Consider the following 19679-nt stretch of genomic DNA (forward strand, 5'->3'; position numbering starts at 1 on the left):
ATCCAAGTCTTAAAAAATAATCACTGACCAGTGTTCTGGGACAAGATATGGTCTTCCTCTTTTGTATGTGAGCTGGAGATGGGAAAAACATTATCCTGGGCCAGAAGGCAGCATGGAGCTAGGCTCCATGCAAGGGTCTGTCAGGTCCAGACCCTTTCTCTGTACCCTTGTGGTGGTTTTTGTTAGGCTGCTCACCAGTTGCTAGGGCTTTTTTTTGTTTTGCTTCGATCATTTTCACTGATGAGAGCATCTGCTGCCATCTGTGCCTCCCCCTCCTCCTCCCGGCAGGGCTGCGCACCGCTGTGGTCTGCCTGCAGGGCCAGGCGCTCTTCACTGTCCAACCTGCACAGGATGAGGGGATGGACAGCAGGGAAGAGGCAGCTCCATCAGTGCTCTGCTCTTCCCGTGTTTGCTGACAATATCTGGGTGCTGTTGCAATTGTACCCATCACAGGACACCCACAGTGCCAAGGTCACAGATCTTGGTGGCTTTAAGCAAGTTCTGCCTCTGAAAAGTCATCAACCTATGAGACAGTGTTGGAGGGGAAAACAGAGATATAAGGGCTTTGGTAAGGTCACCCAGCACATCAGCACACGGCCAGCAAGGGCGATGAGAGTTGCTACTTGCTGGCAGTGTGACTCTGCCTCCTGGCCCATGGAGTGCGTGGGTTGTGATGCTACAGCATCACAATACTCGGCTTTTGCTGGAGCATTACGCACCCCACAGCAGGATAGAGGTTGCCATTTGCATCTCTGACTGTTAATTTGGGTATCCAGGCTGATGGCTGACTCACCATGCTCTGCCTGCACGCCTGGCAGCTCATCCCAGGCAGGGGAACCAGCGGATGTCAACACTGGGCCGGGAGCTCCTTACCTGAAGGAGCTCCATCTCATGTTTATTACGGCCAGCCCATAGATAAAGCAGGATTGTGGAGTCGTGTTTGCCAGCCAAACCCTAACCAGTTCACCCCAGCTAGGACTCGATGCGCTGCTTTGCAAACTGGCTTGGTGGCACTTGTGCAAAGGAGGCATCCCGAGCCCTGTGTGGCAGCAGGGACAGAGGCTCGGGTGAGCACCGGGACTTGCGTAAGCACGGCAAGGTTTGCTCACGCACTGCCTGGCTCCCAGCCACCTCTCCCTGCCAGCGTGGAGGGTGAATGTGCACAAGCGTCTGACGCACACGTCCCGGCTGGCACGGAGGGGCACATCCCTGCGGAGGGCTGGGGACCCGCTCCTGCCTGGTTCTAGGAGCCACACTCACTTCACAGCTGCTTCTTGCACAAGCCAGCAAGGGGCTGGCAGCTCCCGGCGCTTGTGTCGGGGAGCCCTGAGGAGCACGGACGGAGCGGTGCTCCTGGCGGGGATGGAGCGGTGCTCCTGGCGGGGATGGGCGGTGCGGTGCGCTCCCCGTGCCGCCGGCAGAGAGGGCCCTCTGCCTGCCTCCCGCAGCCTGGCAGCTCCAGCTCCGCTCCCACGCCCCGCTCCCTGCTCCGTCACCTCCTCCTGGCTGCTCGGGGGGTTCCTCGGGGTGCCCCCGCAGCTATTTCATCGCGGGGCTGAAGGAGCTCCGTCCCGAAGCGTCTCCTCTCCGGAGCAGGGTGACCCTCTCCAGCCTCGGTGGGCTTTCCCCAGGCTCGCCCCGAACGCCTTTCAGCTACCAGGGACACAGAATCAGCACAGGTGTTTTAGGCACAATGTCGCCTAACAGGGAATAATCGCTCCCCCCGAGCCCAACAAAAACCAAAAAGCAATCCTCATCAAGCTGTCAGGCTCAGTTTCCCGAAAAAACACAATTAAATCTTTAAATGGCAACGTGTCCGTCAGTTCTTCCCCATCTCCCAGGATGCTTCTCAAGCCGCGTTCGGCTGTTCCTCTCTTCCACCCCCTCCTCTCAGTTTTCCTTCCCGCCGCGGAGTGCAACAGAGGCTGCGGCTTCGCAGCCAAAAAAAAGTGCGATTTGGAGAGCGCGGCGCGACGTTGTGAGTGGCAGGAGTGAAAAGGCAGAGAAGCAGCTCTTGAAAGCCTGCCTTCTGCCGCGGCGGGTGTCAGCCTTGGCAAAACCTGAACTTCCAGAATTTTCTTGCAAAATTAAAAAAAAAAGAAAAGCAATTAGAAGACCTGTCGGATTTGGCTGCTGCTTTTCTTTCCCTTGTTCCCTCAAAATGAAAAAAAGTTATTGCTTTTGCTTAACAGCACAATTGGTGCAATCTGGGATGTACTTGCCTGACAGTATATGGGGATGTATTTTTGCTGCCTTAATTTGGGGTTCCCTGACACTGGCAAGATGAAAAATGAATGCTGAATACCTTGATGCTGCTTCACTTGGAAGACCCATGCATGAATATTTTTTTCTCCCCAAAAAGCTTAGAAATCTATGTGTCCCACTTATTTCCCCCATTTTGGGGGTGCTTTCCTTTTGTTGTGGGTTTGGAGTGTCTCCATTACAAGGGAAACACTAAGAGAGAGGAAGGGAAAACACAGTTTTGCTGCCCCACAGCCCAGAGCTGCAGGTGAAGCCGAGGTGGTGGAGCTGAGATGTGCTGGGATTGGTCATCCTGTCCTCCAGGCACAGGGTTACTGCATCCTTCTTGCTGCCCTGTTCTAGTCCATGGCAGGACAAGACACCTTGTCTGGGTGTCTCCAGCCTGCTGCAGCAATTTCACCTCCTACAACGTGGGTAACAAACAATAAATATGATGGCTGCTAACAATAACCTTCCCTCTGCATCCCCAATGGGTTATACACGCAAAAAGTGCTGCCGAGTCAGTTCAATATCCCCCCTGGTTCATTAAACCAGCATTCATTTTCCTGCAGATAAGATGGTCCGTCAGGGGAAGGGATGATGATAACTCATTTGTCACACTTGTTAAATGTAGAAAAGGCTGGCTTTGGGTCACTTCCAGTTTTGTGTCAGCTCTGCCTTTATCTGAGCAGCCCCATGCCTGCATGCCAAGCAGAGTGGTTCTCTCCTGTGTAGCACAGGAGAAGGGGATGGTGGCATTGTCCCTGCAAGATTTCCTAGAGTTGGGGGTGGTCTCTGAGTGCAAAAGCACTTGCTATGTGACTGACATCAGTCCCAGCTCATAGAAAGGAATGCATTCATTATTGCAGAGATGCCATTGGACCCACAGGGATCTAAACCTGCAGCTTGGACCCCCTGGCACTACACACAGGATAACCCTGGCTGAGTTATCCCCTGAGCCCATCCAGCTGCACTTGTGGTTGAGCTGAAAAGCTTGAGAAGTGTGATGGGGAAGGATTCCAAGCCAAGGCCTCAGTCACACCCAACATGAGCTTGGTGCAGGTACAGGGGGAGGGAAAAGGGGATACAACTTCATCTCTGTGCCTCTCCTAACCTCGGAGGATCCTGGGATGACTGCTCTGGGTGTTGCCTAAGGTAGCACTGTCTCAGCAGGATATAATTTGCCATTTCAGGGTGGCTGCAGTGAGTCATTGTGGCTCTACCCTCTTTGGGGGCATTGTTATCGTGTCAGGCACCTCCTTCCTCAGCCTGGGATGAGGACTGGCTATAGCCCCTACATTTGTTAGGATGGAAATGCCAACAGCCATGACCCTTCAGGTCTTGCTTCAGGGAAGGGAGCAAGAGGTAACCAACAGAAGAAGAGTATTGACCTCTGAATGAGTTGTCAGAGAGCTGTTGATGGCTGAGATGCTTTCCGGGCATCATACATTGCACCGCTGTGAACAGACCCCTGATCTGGTCTGGTGTGGAAATGCTCTCCAGTGAGTGGGGAGCAGGGAGGATTGCAGGTCCTTTTCCCCGTAGCTCCCCTGATAAATGAAGCCCAGGACATGATGAAGGTGTGGAGAGCTGAGCAGGAAGGAGGTGACGTCTCATGATGCTTTTAGGGAAGCATCTTCATGATCTGTTCCCATATCTCACTATGGCACACCCCTCACTGAGCACAGCCCAGAGACAGCCTGCTGATTTAACCATGCACTCAGGATGATGATGTGTCCCATGACAGCCTGTCTGCATTCCCCATGTCTTGTTTCACCTCTGCTTTCAGGGTGGGTGCAAAGGTGGATCCTGATGCCTTCTCCCAGCTCCATGGCTGGTCTGCAGTGATTGGTGTCCCTTGGCATGAGGTCATCTGACAGTTGGGAAAAGATGAGGCAGATGTGGCATATGAGATGAGATGAAGGGTCAGAGGGCTGATAGGCTGTATTTTAGTGCTGGTCTTGTCATTCATTTATGGGTGTTTTCAAGTCAGGGTGAGTTGATTTGCAGCATGACAGGCAGCTGCAGGCAGCTATTGGGCAGAGCCCTGAGCTCCTGCCTGTTTCAGTGGCAAACACACGTCGTCTCTGAAATCTGGCTCTTCATAATGACCCTGGGAAGTGCTGCAGTAGCAGCCAGTTCAGACTGCAGCCATTTATTTCTCTCTTCAGCGTTGGTCCTAGTAGGGGAGGGGGGCCCTGCGTGCCTGGCAGCCTTTGCCTGCTTGTCATAGATCGTCCATCAAGGAGTCACCGAGGTCTCTGCTCTTAAATCTGGGTCTGTGCTCTCCTTCACGGCTGCATGCGGCCCCGACCTGCAGCAGCATCCCTCACTCCTGCTTTAAATCTCTTCCCAGCAGCTGCTGGTGACATTAGCATTTTCTCTTGCCAGCCCACAGAGACCAGGAGCCCAGCCCTGCTAAGGAAGGAATTACCCCAGCAGCATCACAGATCAGAGGTATCTTTTTATTGACTGTTTACAGAAATACAGTAGCACTCCACTTAGGTGGCTTAGGCGAGTTCTCCAGAAGGTGCTTTCCTTCTCAGCACTGCTGGGAGATCCCCAGGAGAAACCTGCCCTTTAATATTTTGGGGTTTCTCTGGAGGCTTTGGGGCTCCCCAGCATGAACTTCCTAACACCTTCGGCTCTCCAGGGTTTGGGAGTTGTTTGAACCAGTGGATGAAATTCAAGAGAAAAAAAGGAAAAGAAGCCCCCACAAGCTGGGGGTGGTGGGGCGGTCTGAACACACCTGATATGTTGTGAGCCAGCCCTGCCATGATCCCCATCAATCACTGTATGTGTGTCCAGCTCCACAGAACCCCACTGCTCCCTAGAGATCAGCTGTCTGCCACTAAGTGTGCATAGCTCTGGGCTTTGCACGCTCTTTTCACACAGCTTGTTGGCCATAAAACAAGTATTTCTTGGTCTGTTTTTCTTCCTGTACATGTATAAGAGTACAACCCTTACCTTCAGCTGTTCACATACCATTTCAGGGCAAGAAGGGTATGCTCAGCTGGGCTGATAAACTAATTTAACTTTTATTTATGTATTTAATTCACTTTTTGTTTTTGGCAATCAAGGTGTAGTGGTTGGTTTGTTTTGTGTGTCCTTGCTACAAGAAACTGCAGACACTTCTGGCATAGAGGCATTTTGGCGGCGGCAGCTGCTGTTGGCCTCACTCAGTAGTCAGTGAGAGGGTATCGCAGGAAGATGAAGATAAGGATGATACAGAAGGTGGCAAGGGCTGAGCTGGTGATGTTAAAAAGCCGGGCTGTCTTGGCATCTTCAACTGCTCCATTTAAGTCATTGAGGAGTTTCTTATCCCGGACCTGAGAGAAAATGTTAATTAAATAAAGTGATTGCAACACATATGAAAGACATAGCTTGTTTCAAGCAACAGCCACAAAACCCAGTGCACCTGAATGTGGTTACTTGTACACAGATGAGGGCTGGGCTGGGCCTCCTTGTATTTGAGCACTTGGGGTGCCATAAAACACCCTGAGGTGAGGTTTGCACCCCGTGTCTGCTATGGGTTGAGCTTGTGAAGCCAAGCACTGTAATACCTGTGGGCTGGAAATTCTTGGAAGCAGAGAAGACCTGAAGGAGTGACCCATAGCTGTTACCAACCAGGCAGAACAGGGCCCCACGGTCCCCGGAGTAGGGCAGAGTAATTTGGAGCCTGCACAAAGGAACTGAGATGCCATTGTACACCGCAGGCACACAGGCACTAAAGCACGCTTCCCACCGTGTCACAGTGCCCTGCAGTGCCAGGCTTCAGCTCACCCAGCCACAAGGGGGAAGGCTGGCTGCGGTTTTGGTGTGCATCCCGTGCCTCGGTCTGCACTGAGGGGCCGAGCGGGTGAAACCTGGCACGGCATCCTACTGCAGCTCCAGGGCTGCGCACCAGCCTCCAGCATATTAAGTAGTCCTGGGTTAATGAGTTCCTTTCCTTTTGCAGGTCTTATGCGGATTGTGTAGCATCTCTGCCACAGGCAGTTTTCTATCCTGACAGCACAATCTGCTCCCTTCATTATCCTACGGGCTGGGACTTTTACGGGCTTTCCTTGGGACTGCTCTGCAGCGGGCGATGATTGTGCATGTCCGTGTCACTGGCCTGTCCCCCCCTCTTCCAGGCTGCCAGGCAGTGCATGGCACAGCCAGGCAGCAGTGCCACTAGCGGGCATTTCTGATGTACTAGCGACAGCATTAGCAGGCAGCAGATGGCACTGCAAGGCAGCAGATGACACTGTCAGGCAGCAATGGCATTACCAGGCAGAGGATGGCACTGCCAGGCAGCAGAAGGCAGAGCCAGGCAGCACATGGCACTCTAAGGCAAGGATGGCATTGCAAGGCAGCAGATGGCACAGCCAGGCAATGATGCTGTGAGCAGGCAGAAATGGTACTATGAGGCAGTGGATGGCACAGCCAGGCAGTGACAGCACAGCCAGCCAGGCAGCAATGGCACAGCCAGGCAGTGGCAGCACAGCCAGGCAGGCAGAGATGGCACAGCCGGGCAGCTGAAGGCACTGTCCACCAGCAGCAGCTCTGCAGTTGGATCCCAGCAGAGGAGGGGTCAGACTGCACTGCTTCCTGGCAGGGATATGTCCCTGTCCCCAGGCTGCCCCTTCAGCCAGCACTCAGCAGACTCAGCCAGCTGGAGCCACAAGGATGAACACAAGGACCAGGACACTCGATCTCTCATCCATTTCCCATATCCAAGCAGGGTGCCCAGGGTGTGGCAGGGCCTGCCCCACTGCCTGCTCTGGGGTGGGGGCTGTGGGGAGTGGGGCTGTGAGCCCTTTGCCTGCACTGCTGCCGGCAGTGAGAGCCCCACAGGGCACTGCTGGCTGGACAGCAAATGTGGGTAGCAAGCTGCAAAAACCAGCACCAGAGTCAGACTGAGGAATATTAAAAGGCTTTTATCGATCAGGAGCTTTCCAAAAAGACACTGCAACAGATTCAGACCACATCTTACAGACTTTTCTCTCTTCCTCCTGCAGTGCTTACCCACAGGGCTGTCTTGAAAGCCTTCTGCTGGACATGGGGAAGGGTTGCTGCACCCCTTGTTCCCACTGAGTCGCGCTGGTTCTTGAGTCCTCCAAAACTGCATTTCAGACCCTCAAGCAACATTCCTCCTCTCCACCACGCCAATGAGGACCTCTCTGCACAAGCAAACCCTGATCTTCTGAAATGTAGGTAAGGAAGCTACTGTTGGCATGAGACCCACAGGATCTGGTGCTGGCAAGCACAGAGGCAAGAATGAGCCTATTTTTCATACTTGTATTAAATCAAACCATGCCATGTCCTTGGCCTCTGATGTGCCCTGCTCATTGGAGCCTGGAGCTGGGGCCATCTACTCATTGCCCTGCTGTAGCGTGCTCAGCTGAGCATCCTTCTGGGATTGCAGAGAGGGGACAGTCACAAGCTGCACGTGTCTTTGGGGCACACTTGGCTGGAGCTCTCAGCACAGGAGATGATCTCTGAGAAGGCATCAAGCCGGGAGCCCACATGCCTTTCTGTGTCAGCTCAATGTCCGGGATGACTCACATTTGAAATTATTCAGTAAGTTTAACATCCTCCCAAAAACCCCTGGGCTCAGCAGCACCAGGCATTTGGCACCTCCTCACGCACTGCTGAGAAGCCCCAGAGGTGCTGGATTCAGGCCAGAAATCCTGCTTGCTGCTCCCAGCAGACTCTTTGAAGCTTTCACACACTTTCCTCTTCCCAGCGGTGCGGCTGCCTCAGGCAAAACCGACACGGAGCAAATACCTTTTGCCCCTTCCTGCACTGTAGCCCAGGCTCTCCGCCGCAGGCAAGCTGGCTTTGCTGTCAGCGTTTGCCAGGCAGACAGAGGTTTCTCCAGCAGACCGGCACAGCCAGCACACCGAGCTCTGCAGCCCTCCCGCAGCCAAGCCGCTTTACCTTTGTGAGCCCAGTTCCTCTTGGCCCCAGCTCTCTCCTACTCCTCACCTGTTCCTCCTGGCCCTGGGGCGCCCTACAACCCTAATTTCCATGCTCAGCCTTCTCCAGTGCTCCCAGCAGCCTCTCCCAGTAGCATCTCCCATCCAATACCAGTTCACACTTGCCTCTCCTTAACTTTCCCATGGCTCTCCCCTTGGCCCTGTTCCTGTAATGCTGCTGTTGCTGAGCATTTGTGGTGAGGGGTGCCTGGGGCTGCCCCCTCCCCAGTGACACCATTTCCCCACAATTCCTTTTTTTTTTTTTTTTTTTGTCCCTTCCATCTCTTCTCTTTCCTGCTGTTTGGGTGCAAATGATGGCTGCCTTTGACTCCTACCAAAATGCACCCAGCTCCCTCCTCTCCCTGCACCTCCAGCTAGTTTCACCCACACACTCCTGCCAACCCCTAAGGCTTCAGTGGTCACCCTCATGAAAATCATGCCTGATTGCCCACAATAATTTATGCTGAAATGGAGCCTCTAAGCACCCGACAAGTGCAAGGGCCCTTGTGGACTTAAAGTACAATGAAAAGGAGTTTCTCCTTACACACCTCTCTCATCTCCTGCTTCCCACATCTCTCCAGGACAGCCTTGTCTCCTCCTGAATGGCCCTGAACCCCTAGATGCTTCCAGATGTCTCCCTTTAAGGTCCTGCTGTGGCAACTGAGCCAGGCTCTGGAGGAGCTCTCCTGGAGAGCAGATAAGTGTTTCAGCTCCTTCCCTGCTTTGTCCTTAAGGAGATGCTGGTGTCTTTTTTATAGCCCAGCTTCAACTTTTCCTATTTTCATGCTCCTGTGGCCAGCATCATCATAATGTGCTGGCAGCTGGTGCACGAGTTTCTGGGAGCCCTGGAAGCTGATTCCTTCCATAGCCAGAGAGATGAAGCATGGTGAGGGGCAGGTCCCCAAGGTCACAAGGCTGAACTTCCACCCCAGACCCAGGTGTGGTGTTTTCTTAGTCACAGACTCGTCTCATCATCCCTTTGACCCTTCTCACCTTGCCTAAAACTAGATGGGGATTTTTGGCCCTGCTTTGTCAGGGTAATTACATCTGCTGACTGGGGTTTCCCTGGGCATCTCCAAGCACTCCGTGGTGCCATCTTTGAAGATCTCCCTTGGACAAGGCAGAGCTCACCTCTGATCCAGGCTGGCAACTTACAAAACTTCTTTCTTGTTCCATGCCTGTCCTTACATGAAACACAGCCAGCTTTTCTGCTGTAACATGCAAACCATTCTCCTCTTCCTTCCCCTCTCCTTTCCCACCAGCAACAGGCAGTGTGGCCTTTCCATCCATGCCCTCTTGCTTGTCGCCTCCCTGCTGCTCACCTTGTCTTCCAACATCTCCATCTCACTGTGTCCTCCCACACCTCCAGAGTGCCAGTGCCCAAGGGTTCTCTCTCTCCTCCCTCTCATCACCATTCTCTGCCCTTTGTTTCCTTGGGGTTTTGCCTTCTGCTTCCTCTCCAAGTGCTCCCCTTTTCTCCTACCACCCCACTCCCTCCCAACTGCCCCCTCTCTGCCCTGAGGCTCAGCCCCTCTCATTTTTGGGAGCAGCAAACTTGCTGCTCTAGTAAAAAGTGCTGCCTCAGCTTGCAGAAGGAGACAAATGGTTTGTTGATAACAAGTCTAATGAGGCTGTTTTTAAGGCAGCCTGGAAGCCCACAGCTGGTTGTCAGTAAACCCATTTCTATGCAGAGCGCCATGTCCCTGCACAGAAGGAGCTCTGGAGGCGATCCTTGGATTTGTTTGCTCTGTGAATTTCTCAAGAACTCTCCAGCCCACGTGCCTCCACCACATTGGCACTGGCGTCACGGGACTGTCACCCCTGCATTTCACCCACATCCATAAACCATTGCTCCTTCTGAAAAGCAGGATGAGAGCCTGCCTGAGAGGTTGGGTGCGGCAGCTTCTCAGGGTTAATAAATAGCTGTGGATTTGTGCTGGGCTGCTTCCACTCAAAACAAGGAAGATCAACAAGTGGCAAGAGGGGAAGGCAAACAGTCGTGCCCACAGCTGTGTGCTAAGGGCTGGGCAGAGAGAGGGCAAAAGAGCTTGGCATATTTCCATGACCTCAAGGGGCAAGAAAACTCTGCAAGCAATGCTGTGGACTGCTGGTGAGGCTTAAAAAGCCAGCAAGGCTCCTTGGCATCTTCATTGCTATAGAGCCACAGCGAGGCATCCACACTGCGGCTCATCTCAGATCCCAGCTCCTCTGATCTCTCTGATCTCCAGCCTCATGGCACAACGGGTACAGAGAAGGACTTGGCTCACCCTGACAGTCTCCAGAGACGAACCTCTGAACAACTGAAGTGAGATCTCCTGCCACCAGGCACTGATGCATCATTCATTACCACTTGGAGCTGGGAAAGGGGAAGGGAGGGAGTTGCTGAATATCAGACCACAACATTTGCTTTTGATCAAAACCAACCGAATCCAAAGCATTGCTGTTGGAGTGATACTTTTATCTGTGCTGGCTGGGGTTACTTTAGGGTTTCTAACTTCCCTGGTCCTGCTGTTGATCTCTTCTCCCCCAGCATCCAGCACACATGATTAGATGCGAGTGCCTGGCTTGCACTCTGGGAGGCTGACCTTGAGAAGCCTGAGATGCTAGAAATGACCCCTGGAGGGATCCGTGAGTTGTGTGACACCGTTGCAGCCCAGTAAGCTGTGTTTGCTGGGGATCTGGCCTGCTATGGGGTAAATAAAGATGACGTGTGCTGCCACACTCCTGCAGAGTGCTTGGCTCTGACGTCTGTCACACAGAACCTGCCTTGCATGTCACAGTTTCTGCCCTCACCTCACTTCACGTGTTTCCTTCACAAATTCTTTGGTGCTGGAGTGGGAGTTTTTGACATTTTTTTAGTAAGTGGTTGTCACCATGAAATAGCATTTCCCTGCAGAAAGAAATCTAGAAGGCTGTAGCTAGCATGCAAAAGGCCGGGCAGACATGCCCGTTTTCCCAGATGTTGCTGAAACCAATAAAATAGGGCATGAGGAAGGAGACAGCTTCACAGTAATATACCAGGGATATATCTGTCTTCCACTGTGGGCATTAAGCTGCTGAAACCAGAAGAAATGCTAGGGTGTGCTAAGATATATACTGAAACAGCTCATGCACTTGGGTTACAAAGGAGATACTGCTTTATTAACAGTATGAATCTGTCAGAAGCAGGTGACCTTTATGACAGGGAATTGAAAATGCCATTTCTGATAATGAAAACAATGATTCCTGAAGTTGCTAGATGTTTCAGTTATTTAAAGGAAGTGTAAAAGCTGTAACCCAGGAACCACTTAATGGCATCATTGCACTGGTGGCCCTTGAGGAAACCTGTGTTCCACGGGCTGAGGGCTCTGCTGTCAGGGATCCCACAAGAGGCTCAGGGAGAGGAAGGTGCAGCTTCACTCTTCTCCTTCCTACAGCACCTTAGTCAGTCCCTTCTGACCACAGTCCTAGAAAGGCTGGACTTCAAGTGCCTACTGCTCAAACGTTCTTACATTTAATTGCAGAGGAACAAGAGAAGTGTGTTTAAAGGGACATCTATCCTCAGGACATTTCTTGCTCCTGTTTTCTCTGAACTTCTGGGAAAAACATTACTGACGGTAAAAGAGAAGAAAACATGCTTCTGGAGAAATACCCATAACACCCAGCCTGGCTAGGGTGTTGTGAAGATCCCTGCAGCAGCTGTGGATAAGGAACACAGCTGCCTTTCTGAACATCCCAGCCTTCCCCAGGGCAGACCTGCTACTGCCCCAGCGTCTGCATTGCTTCTCAGCACCCACCCCAACAGCAGCTCGTGAGAGCACTCTGCATCCCTTCAGGAACTTGCTAGCTCTGTCCTCTGCCTCTGAGGGACATTTTGTTTCTATTTTCCCCCTGCCACAGAGTCACAGCCACTGGGGAGCTCCAAAACCAGAGCAGAGTTATTTCTACCCGCTCAGCATTACCTCTGTTTGGGTACCACGGTTACATCCCATCAACTACCGCCTTCTCAGTCCAAAAACCAAGGCTGGTTTTTGACAGCCATCTTCTATTCTCCTTTCTCTGATTTGGAGCAAATTTCCCATTTGCCTTCCCTCACCACTGCCTCTTTTTTTCATGCTTGAGTTTGTATCCTCTAGATCTTAGCAGACAGATGACGAGTCCATGCTTCTGTTCTGGTGCAAGGCCCTGGGTAACTTCTGGGCTTTGCCCTTCCTTCCACCCCATGTTAAGGATAGCGAAGGGTCCAGCCTCTAAAAGCTTTGCAGGTGGCAGGCCCTACTCTATCCTGTCACCAGGAGATGGGTCAGCCCTGTTCTCAGGCTGTCCTGCCCTCACTGCTGCAGCAGCAAGAACCACATGGACCCAGATACTCATGGTAGCCTCTTCCATGGGAAAGATGTCAATTGTTAAAGGCAGACACAGACAAGAAAAGGGTTAAAAAATGAGGAGGAAGCCAGTTTTTTCTTCCCTTGCTGGATCAAGGTATGAGGGGTGATAAGGGATTTGCTCCCCCAACTCATACCAGTCTGCTGCTGACTGGATTTGCCCTTTGCTTGTGGTGATGCTTCGCCCCAGGATGATTTTAGTTATTAAGTACCTCTTTCAGGCAGCAGCAGAGCCTCCTGCACAGGCAATGGATGAGAGCTCATCTCCCATCTTGGGGAACGAGAAACTGAGGCAGGCACCACAAGGCCAGTGCTGGGTGAGCTCAGGACACAGGGCTGCAGGCTTGTCCCTGAGCCTTTCTGATGGGGACCCTGACAGTGTTGGGAGCAGCCTCCTTGCAGTGCTGGGTGCTCACAGTCCAGCTCACAGGAGCTCTATGGGGTTAATTGATCTGCTTCTGTGACGAAGCCCGTCTGCACCCTGGCCTTCCTCTAAATGCTGCCTGCCAAAACAAATCAGCCAGCTCCTCTCCGGGCCACCCAGCCGCCCCGGGCTCTCTGCACATCCATTCAGTTAGTTTTGCATCTGGCAGGCAGGGAAGGGGAGGGCAGCCCAGGCCCCTCTCTCCTGGCAGATGCCAAGGGGCTGTCTGTTTGCCAGGCACCATCCCTGCCGGGCTGCTCTCCCCTGCAGCTATCAGAAATAATAACCTGGTCCCATTCCCATCGTGGGCTGTGCTCCATGCCATCAGCCTCTCCAACAGCAAGCTTTGTATCCCCACAACCCGTCACTGTGGGAAGCCCCCTGCACTCTCTGCCACCTTCTCACCATTCCCGTGATCCTGGAAGGTCTCCAGGGCATCTTTTGGCATTTATAGGGCTCGGGGTGGGGGAAGCTGGCCATGAGCTCTGGTGTTTTAATTACGGAGAGGGCAAGAAAGAAACAGGCAGGATCGCCCTGCACTTTGCAAGCTTCTTACCCCCTGCAACTTGCCAGCTGATGGTTGATTCTGGCTGGCTGCTTCTTACTGCTCCTGCCTGACCATCCAATGCTGCTGTGTCCTATCCTGATGATCTCTAGCAGCCAGGATCCCAAATAAGGGACCTAGAGCCTGCAGGTGCAGCATGAGCCAAAGCAGTCCTGTGTTGCCTGCCTGTCACCCTGCTGCTGCGGTACAGAGGATCCTCTGAGGGTACTTGGAGCAAGTGAAAGCGCCTTTTCCCCACCTGAAGTAACATCCCAGGCTCCTCAGCTCTTCCCATCCCCATCCCCATTGTCTGCAGCCTCTCATGTGGGTGGCAAAGATGTGTTTCACATCAGGCACAAGCCCCAAACGCTTCCCCCCTGCCTGGTCACCCCCTACCCGAGCCTCACGCTCAGTACTCACTTTCAATGAATAGGCCAAGGCGATGAAGCCCAGGCAGCAGAAGTTGAGGTATACAAAGTTGAAGATGGACCAGAGATAGTAGTCGTTCACCTCGGTGGTGTCAGGGTAGATTTCGATGACAGTGGTGGGGTTGGTCATGGTCTTCTTCTCCACCGAGTGCTTGCACGGGACCGCCGGGCGCAGGCTGTCCCCTTTGCAGCTCTTGCTCTCCATGAGATAAACGGCAGAAGAAGGAGACAGGACGGGCGAAGCTTGCCGGAGAGCTGGGGGCTTGGCGATGCAGGCGAAGCAGCCCTGCGGGGGGCCCTGCGGGGGTCTCGGGGTCCAGGCCACCCCCTCAAAGGGGCATGGCGGGCCCAAGGGGGGGTCCTGTGTCCTCTCCGTGGTGGCTGCCGCGGCGTCACCGCGCTCTGCCCTGGCAAAGCGAAAAGCCCCCCCGTGAAAATTGGGGGTGAGGGGATCGAAAGGCAGGGGGCAGGGGGAGAGAAGAATGGGGGGGAAGGAGCAGAGAAAGGGAGACGTGGGGAGAAGGCAGGAGAGACAGAGAGGGACCGGGAGAGCGAGGAGAGAGCAGGGAGAGGAGTGAGGGAGTGGGCAGAGGAGAGAGGGAGGAGAGTAGGGCAGGCAGGAGAGGGAGGAGGGAGCACCGCTACACCCGGGGACCACGGCGCGGCCGCCTCGGCGCGGAGCTGCCGCCGGCCCCGGCCCCGCGGCGGGGGCAGAGGCGCGGGCAGGGCGGGCAGCATCCCTCCATCCCTCCCTCCCTCTCTCCCTCCCTCCCTCCCCCTCTGCCATGGCCCCCCCCGCCGCTGCCCGCTGGCCTGCGTGACCCGCCTGCCATCGCCACCGGGGAAATCGTGGTTTGGGTTTTGTTTTTAAAAAAGGAGACAAATAAAAGCAGAAAGAAACACTTGGGAAGCGCCGGGGGGGCTGCGAGGGAGTTGCCAGCCGCTGCCCGCTGCAGCCCCCCGCAGCCGTCCCCGCCCGCCTGTCTGTCTGTCTGTCTGTCGGGGCCTTCTCCTTTCTGTCCCATGCCGGGATGGGAGCTGGTGGCTCGGCTGCGGGCGGAGCGGGTCTCCCGGTGCGGCAGAGCAGCCCGCCCCTCCGCCCTCCCTCCCTCCTTAGTGGGGTGGGTATTTTGGGGGGGGGATTTTTTTTCCCTGACTCTCCTAGTCTTTGCGGGATTCCAGATGTGATTCCATTTCTCGGTTCCTTCCACCTGCCAGCAGGTTCCCCATACCCCCTCCCCCCACCTTTTTTTTTTTTTTAAGGATATCGTGGCTGGGAGGTGGAGGAAGAGGAGGAGGGGAAGAGGGGATGAAGACAGAGGATGGGGAAGGGGATATAAGAAGAAGTTCCCCTCCGCCCTAGCTTTGCAAATAGGAGAGACTAGTCCACCTCTGGCTGCCCGTCCGTCCGTCCATCGCTCTCCTCCGAAGGCATCGGGAGGAGCGAGGGATACTCACAAGGAGGGATGCGGGGAGTCGCTGCATATCCGGCTCAGCACTGCCTCCGGCTCGGCTTCCTCGGCGCTGGAGTTGAAGGAGGAGGGAAGGGCGGGGAGAGGGGCACCCATGGACTAGGGATGGGCAGGGGGGAGTTAGGGGATGGGAAGGTCAACCTGCAGCCCCCTCTCTCCCCCCGAACATGCTTCACGCAGGAGAGCTCCTCCGTGTCTCAGCCCTTCTCCTCGTGTCCCCCCCACTGGGACGTCACCTCCTGCTTGGAGCATCCCGGTAGCGCCCCGCTGGAGAAGGGCATCTCTTGGGCCCCGGCCGAGCGGCTTCCCCGAGCATCAGGAGGGGGTGCTCGGCCCTGCTCTCCCCAGTGTCACCCACAGAGCCCTTGGTAGCGGGGACTCGCTGCCGCCTTGTTTGCGGGATTACCGCTATGGACCCGGGTGAAAAACTAAAACAAGTGTGGCAGGAGTGCATGGGGACAACCGGAATTAACGACGGGAGGTGGTGGTGGTGATGCAATGCTATGGGGAAAAATGGGCTCTGGTCGCGAGGGGGTGAATGGAAAGGGGAAAAATCCTATGTGTGAGGTAATAGATCCTGCTGGCATGGAGCAAATCCCAGTGCAGGCAGGGGTGGGAGAACCCCGGCAGCAGGATGCATGGCATGTGGCTGCTTTAGGGGAAGGGGCTGGGGTTGCCACGAAGGCTGGTCAAGGCCGGGAGGGCTTGGCTGTGCCCAGGCTTAGCACAGGATCAGGGATGTGCTTGCTGCCTCCCATTGCTCTGGAAACTGCACGGAATCCCAGCTCTAGGGTGCTGCAGTAGCATCCCCCCAGAGACATGATGATGGAGAGCAGCTGGTGCCGTGCAGGGACAGTTTGCAGGTCATTCAGGAGGATGCAGCCGTGGCACAGGGAGGGTGAGGACACAAGGACACGCTGTGTCACCCTACAGTGACACAGCCTGGTGCAGGTGGCCTTGTTGCAGCAAGCAGTTCAGCTGTGGCGCTGGGGAAGGGTAGAGGAGAAATTCCCAGAGTACTGGAAACAGGGTGGGTAGAACAAAAGTTCGTGTGAGCAGAAACTGCAAGGAAAGGGAAATCCTCTGGAAAAGCCTTAAGCCTACCCACAAAGTGCTGAGCTAAGAAATAAGGATGGTAATTCACTCAGCTCTTCACAGGCAGGTTTGGCTCCAGTGTAGGGGCACCCACCCTGTGTTCATCCCTGTGAGTTGGTGTGATGTGGGGGAACTTCTTACATATTCACAGACCTCTGAGGCTGGAGGAGGTCCAGTTGCCATGAGACCAGCTTAATCCTTCTGAAGGTGCCTGCATTGGTTAAAAAAGGACAAATTGCCCTCTGGTTCAGGATTTATCGCTGCTGGAGTGGCACTGGGTCCTGCCAAAGTAAAGAAGGTTTTATTAGCGCTACGGCTGCCTGTGATGAAACCCAGGTCTCTCTCCAAGAAGCTGCTAAGAAACAGAGGCAGTGCTAGGGCGAGAGTGATGCTCCTGTGGGATTAAGAGGTTTGCAGGAGAGGCAGAGCCATGGCCAGCTGTCGTCAGCTTTTCTGGAGGGCTTGGACAAACTCACCTGTGCAGAGTATACTCCCTGCAGGCTCAGGAGAAACAATGAAAACCCATGGGTGCAGACTGGAGCTGTGATGAGCCTGCTGTTCATTTGTCTGGGGCAAGTTGTGTGGGTAAGGCTGCTCCTCTTCTTAATGTCAGGCAGGGATGGAGGGTGAGCAGAGAAAAAGGTCAGAGGGGGTTTCGAGCAGGCAAGAGGAGGCAGCAGAGTGATGGAGGGGAATGTGAGATCAACAGAGACAGTCCCATTCCCTGGTATGAATAGGGCTGAAAGGTCAGGGAGGTTGGATAGCTGCTTTTCCTCTTCTCCAGGTACCAGGTCATCCCTCCAGTTTGCAGAGCACTTTTTGGCCTTTGGGTTAGTGATTCATCATCTTCCTCGATGTTAAGTGTGAGATGTGAGAGGTTTATTACGTGGACCACAGTGGCATATATGCAGCATCACTGGTTCAAAAACCACTCATGTGACCCTTCCCCCAGAGAACTGACATAAAAAATGGAAGGAATAAAACCCCTCAATATTCTGCATTGTTTTAACCCTCCTCCACTTTTTTTAGGGATCTTCAAAGGTCATGCAGGCATGCTCTCAACCACATGGCCTAGGACTACTTTCCTTTCAAATAAAAGGTGGGGTATGAATAATCTGCATTACTGTGGTATCAAGGCTGGATTCCCCTTGTGCTCAGCACGGGACAAACAGAACAGAAGGATGCTTCCTGCCCAGAGCAATTCTCCTGTAATCACGTTAGAGACATGTGGGCTGTAGCATAATCAGGGCTGTAAGACCTGTGAGAAAATCTTCCATCTCAAATCCTACTCAAGCTCTTCAGAAAACCATTAGCAGAACCTGACCCTGCTTTTTTTTCTATTTTATTTCTGAAGGAAAAAGTCCACAGCCTCCTGAATGTTCCTTTCCTATTAACCCTATAAAATTCCTCAATGGATTGCTAAGTTCCATAAGCAGTAAGGCAGCCTGACACTTGGAGGGGTAAATTCAATCTTCCCACTCTCCCTTGATCTGTCTCCTGTTCTCTGAGCTTTCATCCTGCACACTGCTTCTCTTCCCTCCCAAAGAAACCTAAAAATAAATAAATCCAAGAAAGAGCGGAAAAAGGAAAAGCCATCAGCCCCCAAAACGATGTGCTTAGTCATTCATGCTGAATAAAAATAGGTTCCCAAATGAACAAATTGCTGAGCCAACCAGATGAGCAAGTCATCTCCACAAATGAGGGGTCTCATCATCCTCCTCAGGCAGGTCCTTGTTAATGGGCTTTTGGTAAAGCCCTAAACAGAATTGCTTGGAGAAGGATCAGGTCCATGAAAACAGCCCTGGGGGTCAGTGCCTAGAACCCTACTATTTAAGGGGACATGTAATGAACAATTTGATGTTCTTTGCATTAATGGAGACATTTAATGAAGAGTATGAAATACCATATTGTCATGTGCATGGAGTTCTGCAGAGATGGTGCAGTAAACAAAGGGGCTGAAGTGAACCTGAGGACTTTGTGGGCAAGATAGTGTGGGGCTGCATTCAGGCTGCTCCTGGGGCAGGGTGTGCTTTGCTCCCTGCGGGAAAAGCACGAGTGGGCAATTCCAGCTCTTGGCTTCTCCTGCACTTGGCCAAGATCAAGGCTATGATTGTTCCCACTAGGATGTAATGCTCAGCACACAAGGCATGACTGAAGACTTAGGGAGAATCCCCCCAGCAGAAACAGGGCCCTCACATTCCTGTCAATAAATGCTTGGCAGCACATGACTTGTTCTTCCCTTGGGCTATTGAGGAACAGCAGGCTAAATGATTGGTTTTCAGGATCCAGCCAGCCCTTTTGGGTTAAATCCATTTCTTTAACACAGGAGAACAGCTGATTGGGGAATTTAGGCATCCTGGGGGAACAGGGGCTCAGGACATGCCAGTAGGGAAATCAGCTAAGCTGAATGCTTAGATCTGTGCTCAGAAGATGGGATGGGACTTGGCTGCATCCATCTTGCTTATGTAGATGATGCTTTTTTCAAAGTAGGGATTAGCTCTTATCTTCCACCTGGCACATGGGGCCTTCATTCCGCTTCAGTCTCCAGCTCCCATACAGCAGTGCTAGGACTAAAAATTACACAACTAAGCAAGAGGGATGGATTTTTCCCACATTGTTGAAAAAACCCTACAACATGTTTATCACTGGGCTCCAGGACTTCCCCAGACTTCACACCTTAGTTGATTTTAGGCCAAACTTAGAAACTGAAGCTCCACTTTGGCTGCTACAGGACCATTTCAAGTCCTAGGCAGGAACTTATTCTAACTGGTCCAGATGACCAGGGGACAGCCTGAGTTCCTTGTTAATGGACTACCCTTGGCAATACTCAGCTGGGGAAGTGTAGAAGGCTGTAGGCTAGCAGGGATGCTGGGAGTGCCTGCTGCCCCAGTGGTGCTGGGTCAGGCAAGTGGCACTGTCATGTCACTTTGCAGAGGCTGAATTATGTTTAATCCATTGAAAAAGACAAATCCAACAGGGTTCTAGCATGTTTCCTTAACAGAGAGAAGGGGAGAGGCTCTTCTGAAACACACATGAATCCACACAAGTGGGCAATCAGATGTCTGGGGACAATAGGTCAGGGAGACACAGTCTCTGCAAATCCACAGAGTTTGGCATCTCAAACCGCAAAAGGAAAAGACCACTCTCAGAG

The 19679-nt window shown here is 53.2% G+C and overlaps 1 protein-coding gene across 2 annotated transcripts; it reads right to left on the minus strand.

The window, feature by feature from the left end:
- Window positions 1-4685: 4685 nt before the first annotated feature.
- Window positions 4686-16970, minus strand: IFITM10 (interferon induced transmembrane protein 10). Of its 2 annotated transcripts, none has more exons than XM_033062046.2 (3): window positions 15420-16970; window positions 13954-14368; window positions 4686-5570 (listed from the first exon to the last, which is right to left on the minus strand). In XM_033062046.2, the coding sequence occupies exons 1-3, from the start codon at window positions 15527-15529 to the stop codon at window positions 5421-5423; spliced, it is 675 nt and encodes a 224-aa protein (XP_032917937.1). In that variant the 5' UTR covers window positions 15530-16970; the 3' UTR covers window positions 4686-5420. The 2 variants fall into 2 exon arrangements, with proteins under 2 accessions (XP_032917937.1, XP_032917938.1); XM_033062047.1 differs by having other exon boundaries at window positions 15352-15424.
- Between the last annotated feature and the right edge of the window lie 2709 nt (window positions 16971-19679).

The sequence above is a fragment of the Catharus ustulatus genome, chromosome 6 (assembly GCF_009819885.2).
Source record: "Catharus ustulatus isolate bCatUst1 chromosome 6, bCatUst1.pri.v2, whole genome shotgun sequence".
NCBI classification, from domain to species: domain Eukaryota; kingdom Metazoa; phylum Chordata; class Aves; order Passeriformes; family Turdidae; genus Catharus; species Catharus ustulatus.